Source organism: Sminthopsis crassicaudata, chromosome 3 (genome assembly GCF_048593235.1).
Source record: "Sminthopsis crassicaudata isolate SCR6 chromosome 3, ASM4859323v1, whole genome shotgun sequence".
Taxonomy (NCBI): Eukaryota; Metazoa; Chordata; class Mammalia; order Dasyuromorphia; family Dasyuridae; genus Sminthopsis; species Sminthopsis crassicaudata.
In genome coordinates, this window is record NC_133619.1 from 593,733,607 (window position 1) to 593,746,684 (window position 13,078).

Here is a 13,078-nt window from a genome sequence, read left to right on the forward strand (position 1 = left end):
GAGCGCCCTGCAGAGGTGGGGACCAGAGTAGGAGGGAATATTCGATCTGCGGGGCGGGGCCGGGGAACTCGGCCAGGAGCCCGGGCGGCAGGAGCGCAGGCGCGATATGGAGCGGAGGGCGGGGCCCGAGGAGAGGCGAAGGGGAGGGGTGGGAAGGAAGGAGGGAGGAAGAAGAGCCGGAAGTGGGCGGCGGGGGCTGCAGCTGCCAGGGAAACCGGAGCAGCGGCAGCAGCGGCGGCGGCGGCGGCAGCTGGGTTGGGCTGGTGGGTGGGCGCCGAGGCGGCCAGGCAGGCAGGGGCGGGAAGCGGCGGGAGCCGGCCCGGGGACGCTAACATTCGCTTCCCCGCCCTCCCGGTCCCCTCAGCCACCGGGGGACTACCGGCCTAACCGCCCACCGGGCCGTAAGGAGCCGCGCGCGCGGCCTTCCTTGCCGGGGCCGCCAGGGGGCGCCCGCCACAGGGGTTCGGGGGAAACCTTCCCCCGGCTCTTGGGGCCGGGGCCGGGGCTGGGCCGGGCTTGGCCCGGCGGGGGCCGTGTCTGGGGCACCTGCGACCCCCCTTCCCCGGCCTCGGGGCTCGCAGGTGGGCGCGGGGAGCGGGTCTCCTCCTTCCCCCCGGGCAGGGGTCGCGGGGGCGCGTGGCCATGACGGGCAAGTCGGTGAGGGACGTGGATCGCTACCAGGCTGTGCTGGCCAGCCTGCTGCTGGAGGAGGAGAACAAGTTCTGTGCGGACTGCCAGGCCAAAGGTAACCCATCCGGGGCTGGACCCTCGCCCGCCCCCAGGCCCCGGGACCCTCCGAGGCCCGCCTCGCCGGGGCCGTGACCTCGCCGCCCCCTCCGCGGGCAGGGACCCAGGCTTGAGCCGGGACGGGGCTCCGCTCGTAGTGGGCCGAATGAATGAATGAATGGAGCAGCCCTCTCTCTGACCCCTCACCGGGGAGAGTAGTGAGCGGGCTCTGCAGACCGGCAGCACGGGACGGGCGGACGGAGAGTGCGGGGGAGCGCGGGGGAGCGGGGCTGTGCTCAAAGATTAGCTCATAGGCGCCTGGATGGAGAGTGGGAAGGATGTAGAGCGAGTGCCGTGGCCGCGGAGAGCGGCCCCGAGGAGCCGCCGAGCTGCTCCGTGCCCGCGGTGACCTCCTGGCCGCCCCTCGCGGTTGGGCTCTGTCCGAATGCAGAGGCTCGCTGCAGCTTTCTCGGTCCCGGCTCTTCACCTTCACAAGCAGGTGGAGGCGGCCGGCAGGTTCAGTGCGGAGCCGGGCGGCGGGCGGAGAGGGGGGCCTGAGAAATAACACGGGCTTCCTGGCGTGCGCGGGGCCGGCTCGGGGAAGCGGCCCGGCCGCGCCGGCGTTTAGCGCCCTTTGACTACGACCCTCAGAGACTCAGCTTCAGCAACTGATTGGAATAAAAATTGAGGGTGTTTGGCCTAAAAAATGCGCAGCGACTTGCTTGGCCGCTGACACGTTGACGGCGGCGAGGTCTGGGGTGGACAGTTTTGTTTCCTCTTTTACGGAATGCTTGGTAAACACCGGAGCGAGGGAAATGCCCGCCTGGGCTTGGGGAGGAGGCGGCCCTGCTGTCCTAACGCATTTCTCCGAAATTAGGCCCCGCTGCCCCTTCGGTGCTCAGGGCGCGCTGCATTTGTGGATGCTCTTTGTTAGTGGATGTAGATAGACCGAGGACCTGAATGTGTTTGTTCTTCCGCCTCTGTGGAGGAGGAAATAGACTAGGGGGGTTTGTTTGTTTGCTTGTTTGTTTTCCTGTGATTGGAGTGGGGGAGGAGATGGTCTTTTTCTTGCCCCTCATATAAAAAGAAAGAAATAATGTGTCTCGGTGAACTCTGTGACTCTATAGAAAAGAGAATAGCCATAAACCAGACTTAAAGTAGGTTCTTGTTAATGGGTTTCTTCTCCGTTAGACTCTCCCTGCAAGGAGGCACCCACAGGAAGGACTGCTGCTGGGATGCCATTTCCATGAGAAGACCCATCTCTCATCGTAGGATCACGTAGCCAGAGCTGGAAGGGACATAAGAGGCCATGAAATGTGAGCCCCTCATCTTAGAGGAGGAAACAGAGACCAAGGAGGCTAGATGTAGCCCAAGGTCACACTACTATCCAGCATCAGAAGTGGATTTTGAACCCAGGTCCCTAAAGCTTTTGTTCATACCAGCCCATTACATTTCCTCCAGCCCTATTGGAACTAGAGATGCCTTGGGCTCCCCATATGTTCCATTTCCTCTAAAATGGAGGGGCTGGACTAGAGGCTCTCTAAGGTCTAAATGTTTTGCTTCTCTCTTAAACTGAAGCCAGGTTGTGAGGAGTTTTGTCCAGTTTTCCAAGCTGAGTGCACATTACTCCCTTAAGGAGCTCTGGCTGCAGCCAAACTAGTATCCTTGCTGTTCCCTGTACAGGAAGGTCCACCTCCTGCTGTCATGCCTATCTTTCTATAACCTGTTTTCCTCCTTCCTTCCATCTCTCAAAGCCCCTACCGCTCTTTAATGCTTACTCCAACGTCAACTCCTTGATTTCCCCTCTTATTTGTGGCCTTTTCCCTATCGCTGTGTATTTATCTTGCTTAGGTTCTTCATTTACATATCTGTGAACTTTTATTCCTTTCTGTATAATGTAAAATGGAATTATCTCATTTTTGTAACTGTGTCTCTAGTGCTTAATACAGCAAATAGGAACATAGTAGTTGTTTAATTATTTAATTATGTTATTTCTAACAAGTGGGCATCTAGCTTGAATAATAATGATAATGATAGCTAACATTTATATAACCCTTAATGTGTGCCAGGTTCTGTGGGACACATATTTGATCTTTATTTGAATGAATGAAATCCATTGGTCCTCAACAACCCTATTATAATCCCTGTTTAACAGTTGAGGAAACTGTGGCAAACAGATTGAATTACTTGCTTGGGGGTGACACTGCTATGAAGTGTCTGAAGTTGGATTTGACTTTTGGCCTTTCTAATTCCAGGCTCAGCAGCAGTGTGATCCACTGAGCCGTTTAATTTGAGCCCTCCAATGAGATCACTGTCTTTACAGACATTCCACTTTTGCACCTCTTTAATTGCAAGGCTGAGTTGATCTCTCCCTCTGTGACTCCTTCCCACACTACCTCTGCGGTTGTCTTTTGTAAAGAAGAGAACACATCTAATCTGTCTTCAGCTCAATCCATCAGATACTGGAAAACAGCAGTCATTTTTTCCATATGTCTCTAATGGTGCAAGAACAAGGAACGGTTCTTAAGCTTTTTTGGTACCATGGACCCCATAGGTAATTCGAAGCTTATTCATCTCTTTTCAGATTAATATTTTTAAATATTAAGGGCATGCTAAATTTCAGTTAGAAGTTAGAGAAAAGAATGATGTATTTTTTTTCCCAGCTAAATTCATAGTTGCCCTGACATTTATCTGTGGATCTCAGGCTAAAAATTCACTGCTTTTATTCATCTCCCCTCAAAAAAACAAAACAACCTCTCTGATAGGCTCCTGTTATACTATAGCTAAAGAGCAGCTACTGAAACTTTAGTTGCTTAATTCTATGTGAAAACTCATAACTTAGCTATCTAAAAAAAATCACTTGATATTGTTATCTTAATGACAAGTGGCTCCTTGCAAGGGCAATTTTCAAAATTTGGCAGTGCAGAATGTAGCTGACATGTACTTTTGAGGGGAGAGGGTTGCTGTTGTAAATTACTACTGATCAGTTCTTGTTTGAGCCCTTAGATTATTTAGCATGTAAGTTAGACATTTAGGCCTCCTTTCCATATTTTTCCCCCTTGGTCATTTTTGTGTTTCACTACCCCATAGCAAAACAGGGACAGGAAAAGGACATTTTTATTAGTAGTTTTGGTTACTTGTTAAAGTAGGACCAATAAAATTCTTAATAGAGATGGAGTTTGTATTATAATCCTTGGACTGAAATAAAAATATTTTAACTGATTTCCTTTGTGACTTTGAATACTTTGGTTCTGGAATGCTGTCAATCTTTTTTTCAATATTTTTGTACTTTGGTTCTGGAATGCTGTCTCTTAATATGTCCCTTTAGAAATTTGACCTGAAATACACAAATAACAGAATCATTGGAATGGAATGGAATGATCTACCCTTCCAGAGGAGGCTGTTTACTTGGGCTTGGGGTGTTTTACCACAGGGTCCATTATATTTCCTGCTACTCTAAGCTACTGTAATTATTCTTCTGTGGGAATGGAACTAGTCATTTAAGCCCTTACTAAGACCTAAAGATATTTTCCTCTAGACCCTTAGGTTAATGGCTCCTCCTGAGAGTTTCTTACCACAGAGGTAATTAGGAACAGAGGGTATGTGATGGTGTATGATAGCAGTATGGTATGGTGGAAAAAATACTGGACTTGTATCAGAGGACCAGGATTCTGTTCCCTTTCAGTTCTACTTACTACCCATATGACCTATGGGGTCCCAGTTTCCTAGTCTGTAAAAGAGGAGATTGAAGTAGATGATCTCTGAGGTCTTTCCAGCTGTAAATTTATGCTCCTGTTAATCTATAGGAAATATAAATTTGGTCCCAGCCATTGCATTTTTCTTTACTCTTTCCTATACCTTTGGAAAGAGTAGTAATGGAGAACTGGACAGCTGTAATGTCAGAATCCCCTAATTTGAGGGAAGACAAATTGGTTAGCCAGACCCTGATACTTAAAAAAAAAAATGATGCTTATAGCTAGTTTAATATCATTGTACTTTTTAGCATAACCTGTTTTTTTAAAAAATCAAAAGAAATATATTCAATGTTAACCAAATCTTGTTTCTTGGCTATAGATTCCACTCAGCTTAGTTTTGAAAATGCATTTTCCCCCTCCCCCCTTTCAAAATTAAAGTACTGTATGTGGTTACTGGGAGCCTGGGCTACCATGACTCACCCCATAAATCCTTAGGCTTTGCAGCTAAAACCATTTCCTGTGTATGGTGATTCTAACATTTCTGCAAATGTGCTCATTCTGAGCCCATGTGGCTTGGTTTCTGGATGTTTCTCATCCTCCCAAGCCAATTGAAAAATGCTAATGAAAAATATTTTTTCACCTTAATGGCAGATTGCAGTATAGGGTTATAGTTCAAACCGAATACTTCAATATAAAGTGAAATAATCTTTAGAGAAGGACCAACTGGTGCAAAGTATGTTCAGCCTGGGGTCTCTGAAATTCAGGTTGTGATGGCTGAACACTCTAGTCCCTAGCAGGTGTCCATTTTGAACATGTCCAAGTTAGATGTGGATCTAAAAAGTTTGGCATACTCTACTCTTAGGATCATATATTTAGATCCTTGGAAGCCACCTTGTTCAACCTCTCATTTTACAGATAAGATATTGAGCCCTCAGAGTTGACTTACCCAGTGTCTCACAGTACCAAGGTTTAAGCCAGGTTCTCCCACTGCAAGTCCAACACTATTTTCACCAAACTGTACTGCCTCATTAGGTAGAGGAGAATCGTGAATTGCCATTGGACATGTTTTACATCAAACAAAAAAAATGCTTGTGAAAATATTTAGTAACTCTGAAGGGTTCTCTCTGTTTGGTGAGACATCATGCAAAGTGGTAGGTTGTTTTTCTGCTAAAGATCAGCTGATGGCTTCCTGTTATATATTAACTTAAAGCAAAAAGCTTCTACCCACAACCTTGAATATTGTAGCTGTATTTGGAGGTGATGAAAATCATTCTCTGAATCCAGATACTACAGATGTTTTGCTTCTTCACTTTAGTCAGTCAACAAACATTTGTTAAGCACCTATTATGTACCAGGTACTGTGCTAATAAGCACTTAGCAATTTTCTTAGTTACCCAACTTTTTGCAGCTCTTAAGGTAACTTTCTGAGGTTTTGCAACTAATGCTTCTTCACTGTGACAATTGTGGTTGAAGATGACACAGTCTTACTCAAAGTAATTTTATCAGAATTCCTATTAGATTATCTTCCCTCTGTCACAGAGTTAAAATTTATTCCCTGGGAGATAGCCTTACTTTTTTTCCCCCTTTCTCTTTGTCCTTTCAAACATCATTATGTGACAGAGTAGATGGCATAAACTAGAGATGTGTCATCTCTTAGAGCAAGGCTTCTTATCCTTTTTGTGTGTCATAAATCCTGGTAAAGAGAAGCCTTTGGACTTTTTCTAAAGATAAAGTTTTTAAATACATGAAATAGAATATGTAGGATTGTAAAGGAAACCAGTTATTAAAATATATTTTAAAAAATAATTTGGTGGGTCCTAGGTCTAAGACTTTTTGTCTCAGACCACATATTGAAAGACTGAGTATTGCTACAATGTGAATGAAATCCCACAGTGGACTGGGGACTTAATCTGTAATATTGAGGTGGTAACTTGTGTGGTCTGTGCTTTAAGCTCCTTGCTTATAAGAGAGTATGTCACATTTCAGACATCAGAAACTGGATGTCCTGTGGATGTCTTAAGCTCATTGCCTTCAGAACTCATTGTTTTCCCCACTAAGCCCTCCTCACCTCCTACCTTCCCTGTTACTGTAGAAAGCAGCACTATCTTCTCAGAATTTCGGGCTCATAACGGAGGAGTCATCTGGATTCTTCATTCTCTCACCTCCCTCCTCTTAATCTCCCCCTTCCTCCAACTGAGCTTTTGCCAAGATCTGTTCTTTTCACCTTTGTAACATCTCTTGAATATACTTCCTCTGGACCTTGGTGCAGGCCCTCATTACTTCTTGCCTGGACTATTGCAATAGCTTTTGATAGGTTGGTGTGCTTCAAGTCTCTCCCCACTCCATTCCATCTTTCAGCCACTAAAAGGATTTTCTTAAAATGCAGGTCCATTCATGTTATTCTTCTCTCCTCCCTCTCCATAAGCTTCAATGGTTGCTGTGATCTTCAGGAGCAAGACCAAAATGTTTTGTTTGACATTCAAAACTCTTCATAATCTATCTCCCTTCTACCTTTCTAGTGTTTTTACACCTTACTCCCAGATTCATACTCTTTGATCCAGTGACACTGGCCTCCTGGCTTTTCCACTCATGAGATATTTTGATCTCTTTCTTTCAGGAAAGCTCTGTGGCTGGAATGTTCTTCATGTCTGGAATGCTCTTTCTTCTCTGACTGCTCTGGCTTCATTTAATTTTCAACTAAAATCCTATTTTTGATAGGAAACCTTCCCACTTAATTCTAGTCCCTTCCTTTATCCTGTATATAGCTTGCTTTTTATATATTTGCTTGCATGCTATCTTCCTGATTAGATTGTAGGCTTCTTGAAGGCAGGGACTGTTTTTGTAAACATAATAATATTTTGTAAACATGTATCTGGCCTTTTAATAAAGACTTATTGATTGATGGACATTGGAAGTTTTCCTGCTTCTCTGGGGAAATTAGTTTTAACTGATGCTTGGCTAACTTGAAGGAAGGCACCAAAAGATTTCTATGTGGGTATGAAGAAATAATTGTAGATGTATGAAAGATACCTATTAAAATAAAATTAAATTATTTTTATTGGCTTTTTTAAAAAATTAAAACAAAATACTTTAAAGATACTACTTTGTGTGCAGTGGTGGGGATAAAACTTAGAAAACAATGCTTTGTTTTGCCACATGAGTCATTATCATATGTTTTCATTCTTGTGCTTCTAGAGTCCAATCTAAAATTAATGGTGTCATATAATTGGGAATTATATTACATTACTAATATACTACCTTACAATTTTACTTTATATATTCTTCAGTGATCCTCAAACTTTTAAAATAGGGGGCCAGTTCACTGCCCCTCAGACTGTTGGAGGGCCGGACTATAGTAAAAACAAAAGCTCACACTCTGTCTCTGCCCCTTAGCCCATTTGCCATAACCTGGCGGCCACATAAACATCCCCAGCAGGCCGCATCTGGCCCTCCCGCCCTAGTTTGAGAACCCTTTTTGTGAGCTCCTTTAGAGCTGAAACTGTCTTTTGCCTCTTTTTGAATCTGAAGCACTTAGTGCCTGGTGCATAGTAGGTACTTAAATATTTATTGATTAGTTGATTACATTGGTAAGGTGGTTTTTTTTTATCGGTACAGAAAAGGACAAGAGATATTATGATTTATGGAATTGGGTCAGATGCCATTCCTCATTAGAACTCCTTTGTAGAAAGACACTGTGAAACTTGGGATGTATGTATGTATGTATACACTGGACTCTGTATGAAATACATAAAAGCCAAAATTCTGTGACTTTATTTTCTCTATAAATCTCTCATCTTTTATGGGGAAACTGCTTCCTAGGGTTCCTAAACAACTACTTGATTCTTGGAAAGTGAGAGTTTTATTCTTAACTAAGTCAATTTCAGAGTAGATTTTAAGGCTTCTCTAAAACTTCAAGAATTAAAGTGTCCTTCATTGTGTGTTCTCATTCTCTCTCCCTCCCTTCTTTCTCCCCTCTCTCTCCTTCCTCCCTTCCCCCCTCTGTCCCCTCTCCTCCCTCCTTCTCTTCTCCCTCCCTCTTTGTCTCTCCCCCTCACTCTCTTTCCTTCTTTTCTTCTTTTCTTCCAATCCTGTGGACAAGAGATAAGATCTCACAGTCTCATCCCAATGGGTACTGCTTTTCATGTTCATGAAAGAGCTTTTCTAGAATTGATTCAATCATGTGTCCTGGGAAGCAACATAATAATTGTGCCATAGCCTCTCCATCATGATTTCTGACCATCTGCATCATGTCACAATAACTGGGAGTCACTTCTCAGAATAATTGGGAGCCATTTATCATATTAGTTATGTAGAAAACTAGTCTACCCTTTCAGTTCTTAGAATCCTGTTAGTATGATATAAATAGATCCCATCCTAATTAAATCTTCTAGAAGGTATGAAACAGCTACACATTTTGGTCCCCAAGAAGAGGATCATTAAGATACTATTGGGAAATACAGTTGAATGTATGCAGTATGAGCAGTGGAGGTCAGAATCTGTTCAGTGAAATCATGGTAGACACAAATTTGTACTTTGGCAAGAAGACACAATGTGGATATGAAGCCTTTCCAATGTCTTCTTGACCAAAATGTTTTAGAACCTTCAAACTAGAAGGGGTTTTGGGAATCTAGTCCAGCGCCTTTATCTCAGAAATAGGAAGAGCAGTCACCTGTGCCATGACTTGCCCAAGATCACATGATGAATCACTAGTAGAGCTAGGATTTGTACCAGGTTTTTCTGCTTCTCTATTGGTGCTCTTCCATTCTATCTCACCCACCAGTATAACTCATGTTATCCTTCCTATGACTACAGAGAGATCAGTGTAAGAAAATGCAGATGAAAGTTATGATCTAATTTAAAAAAAAATAAAAATATGAAACTGCACAGCCACACTAGACCTTTAGTGGAATCTGATTCTGTGGGATGTATTAACACAAGCTTCCAATGTTACTTTGGTTTTTTTTTTTTTTTTTCCTTCAGAAAACTACTTGTATATTACAGTAAAAATTTAGGACTACCTCCCTTTCACAGTGTCTTCTCCGGCAATGAGGCTGCCTACAGTTGGGTCCTTGCTGCATTTGGTAAATTGGTGAAGCCTGGTCAACAAAAATTAGGGAAGGTCATGAGAGTTTTACTGGTTGCAGGCTAATTCTTCCTTATTAGCCATAAGAAACTGAACCCTCATTTATCTGAGTTAAAGGCACAGACTATGAAAATGAGGAATGATTTTTATTTTTAGTGTCTCTGCTACAAAATCAACTTTTCCTTGGTAGGTGGTAATTTGACTTCAGAAGCTTAACTGAAGCAAAGTAATTTTTGTTTTATTTTAGAGCAGAGAAATTTTGCATCAGAGGTTTTTCCCCATCAAACAGCTGGTTGTTGTTAGGTACCCATTTCTTCTTAAGAGAAGAGTTCTACATTTGTGAAGCACAATGTTTTAATGTACAGCTACCATGTTTGACTCTCTTCCCTTTCCCATACTTTTTCCCTCCCTCCCCCACTCTTCTGGACCCTGTATTTCCCCACAGGCATTGTGGATGTCCGTCCATTGATGGCTGTACTGCCGATTCCTCCACAGTGGAGCACCCAGCGACGAGCCAAGTCCACCCTCGGCTGGGGCCACTCATCAGCGTAAGGTTGTCCTGGTGGTTCTCCTTATTGTCCAAACATTCTTTCTTGTGTGTAGAAAGCCCTAAGTTCTTGGTAAATTCCTAGCCTCTTTTGCTGTGTTGCTGCTTAAGTTATTCTGTTGTCTTGCTTTGAAAACTAATTTTTCAGCGATTCTGAGTCCGAACAAAGGTTTTTTTGAAGTCATATTTCCTTTTCACCTACCAAATTGGCTTACAGATTGCTCAGTTTCACAACCTTACTTTGAAAGCACTTTTCCATGAATTGCTAGTTACAATTGACATAAAAGTTTTAAAAGAAAATTTCTTATCATCGAAAAAGCTTCCCTGAAAACTCAGTGTCAGAATGGGGAACTGGCTCCCTTCAGGCTTCTTTTCACGTCAAGAAGCCAAATGTTTGTCTCTCATCTAATGCTCTACCTGTTCTAAGCTCTGGCTTTAGTGCCAAGGCAGAATGGAGAGTCTTACCTTGTTAGGCTTGACCTCACAATTGTGGTCAGTAAGTCTTTCTCAACAATAAAGCCTGAGCAAATGGAGTGATTCCACTTCCCCTTACCCCATGGTTGTACTATTGTTGGTAGAGAGAATACGAAATTCAATGACTTGCATCTCCTAGTACTAGGGAATTTGCATATTAAAACCTAACACATTCTCTAACTTTGATACTTAAATGTTTTGGCAGCAGCCTTGCTTATCAAAATTAAAGTTCGAGGCAATCATTTACTTTGCTTGTAGTGGGGATTTTAACTTCATCTTTCCCTTCCTTTTCACCCAGTGTACTGTTTTTGGAAACTAATTCTAGAGAGTCTTTCTCTAAATTGAAAGGCAAAAGGAAACTTTACTTAAGGGCAGATTGTGTATTTATTTCTAATTCTTAAAAAAACCCCATAATTATAATAGATGCCATATGTGACAATTAAATTTTATTCTGCACTCTGAAGCTTAGGTGATTTCTCCATATGCATTTCTTTTTAACTCTCTTCATTGTCATCAGGAACCCTCAGAATAAGTGCTAATGGTAGATGTCACAGGTGGGTGACTACTGATTTGAGAAAGCAAGAGTTGTAAGATAAAAGACTAAGTATCTTCTCCTTATTGTTGAAAAGCACCTCTGGACACTTGTTTGGGGTTTTGGTTTAGTTTTCTCTCTCTGATAATGAGAACTCACAGAACATGACTGTCTGGTGCTTAGAAGAGGTCTGATAGAAAGTGGAAATGAAAAGATGGTCAGGATTGCAGCAATTGTTTTGGATAAAGGTCTCTGGCTCATTGTAAGAGTCTAACTCACACTTATGTGGTGACTATATACTCCGGATAAAGGGATACAAAGAGGAAAAATAACCCAGTCCTTGCTTATTTTCTAATTAGGGAGCCATGGTGTATACACAAATACCATGAGGGAGACTCCGATAGAGCTAGAGAGATCCAGGCAAATTTCATAAAAGTGTGATTGCTTTCATGCTGGGATTGGTGATGGAAAGCAAGGAAGGCTTCATGGAAAAGTTAACACCTGAGCAGTATCCTGAAGAAGAAGATTTCAGCTAGTGGGAGGAGAGAGTGCAATCCATGGATGGATAACTGTGTGAATTCAAGAATCTGGAAAATAGTAGGAGATTGGTCATAGCTAGCAGACCAGTTAGTCTGCAGTGTAACCTTCATAAAGAGAAGAAATGTGAGGAAAGTTGAAAAGACAGGAAGGAAACATTGTAGAAATCCTTGAATTCTATCCTGTTGGCAGTAATGCAGCACAGGAGACTTTTGAAAATTAGTCTGTAGGTCAATTTCAGTAGGTGTATGAAACAGATTGGGTGAAGGGGAGAGGATGAAGTCTGGAAGATCTCTTAGCCTTTGCAATAGTGCAGGTAAGAAGTAATGAAGGCCAAGAATCGGGATGGGAAAGGAGCAATGGATGCCAGAAAGATTGTGGAGATGGTTATTTGAGTAGCTGTAGAAACAGGAGGAGCCTCTTTAGGTCTCATGTTCAGAGTTCTGAAGTAAGCCTCAGAACAGAGCAGAAGAACCCAAGTGTCTTAAACCTAGTAATTATATATGTGATATAAAAATATAGTGATGAAACTATGATGAAGTTAAAAAGTGATAGTTGTCATCATTTACACCACTTTAAGTTATTTGGGGCTTCTGAAGGTCCCATAGTCGGTCAAGTAATTATAAACATTGCTACTTTTTAACCTTTTGCATATTTCTGTGGTACACAGGCCTCACCAAATGTCCAAATCTGAATATCTGATTGTGCACTCAAAAGAAACACTTTTATCAGATTCAAAGGGGATTTATTTCTAGTGGACCTCATATGAAAGAGATAGGGGAAAACTTTAACTTTGTCACAAGCCTTGGGTCTTTGTTACAAGGAGTCTTATATCTGTAGTTGGAGATTTCTGTGAGGACAAATTTAATTTCAAACTAATGAAATTTAGCATAACTACATAGGATTCTGTTAAGTGTGGTCAGGGAATTAATCTTTGCATATATCTAAAAAATTATCTTTTCATATATTTGAAAAATAAAAGCTTTTATTTTTATTAAATTTTTATTAAACTTTTTTATTAAAAAGCTTTTTATTTTTCAAAATATATACAAAGTTAGTTTTCAGAATTCACCTGACAAAACCTTGTGTTCCGAATTTTTATCCTTCCCTCCTTTAGATAGCAAGTAATACAATATAGGTTAAACTTCTATAGTTCTTCTAAACATTTCTACATTTATCATACTGTGTGAGAAAAACCTAATCAAAAGGGGAGAAAAAAAAAACACTGAAAGGGAAAAAAACACAAGCAAACAACATAAAAGGTGAAAATATTATATTTTGATTCACATTTCTTCTCCATATTTCTCTCTATGGATGTGGATAGCGGTTTTCAATCACAAGTCTATTGGAATTGCCTTGAATCACCTCATTGTTAAAAGAGCCGAGCCAAGTCCATCACAATTGATCATTATATGGTCTTGTTATTGCACTATATAATGTTCTCTTGGTTCTACTCACTTCTCTCATTATCAATTCATGTAAAT

The 13,078-nt window shown here is 42.2% G+C and overlaps 1 protein-coding gene across 1 annotated transcript in view; it reads left to right on the plus strand.

Annotated features, from left to right (window-relative positions):
- The first annotated feature begins 219 nt into the window (after positions 1–219).
- Positions 220–13,078, plus strand: part of SMAP2 (small ArfGAP2) — a 52,669-nt gene continuing 39,810 nt past the window's right edge. The window contains exon 1 of the mRNA XM_074305263.1: positions 220–745. Coding sequence (XP_074161364.1) covers positions 643–745 — 103 coding nt within the window. The 5' untranslated portion in view covers positions 220–642. The remainder of the gene's footprint in view (positions 746–13,078) is intronic.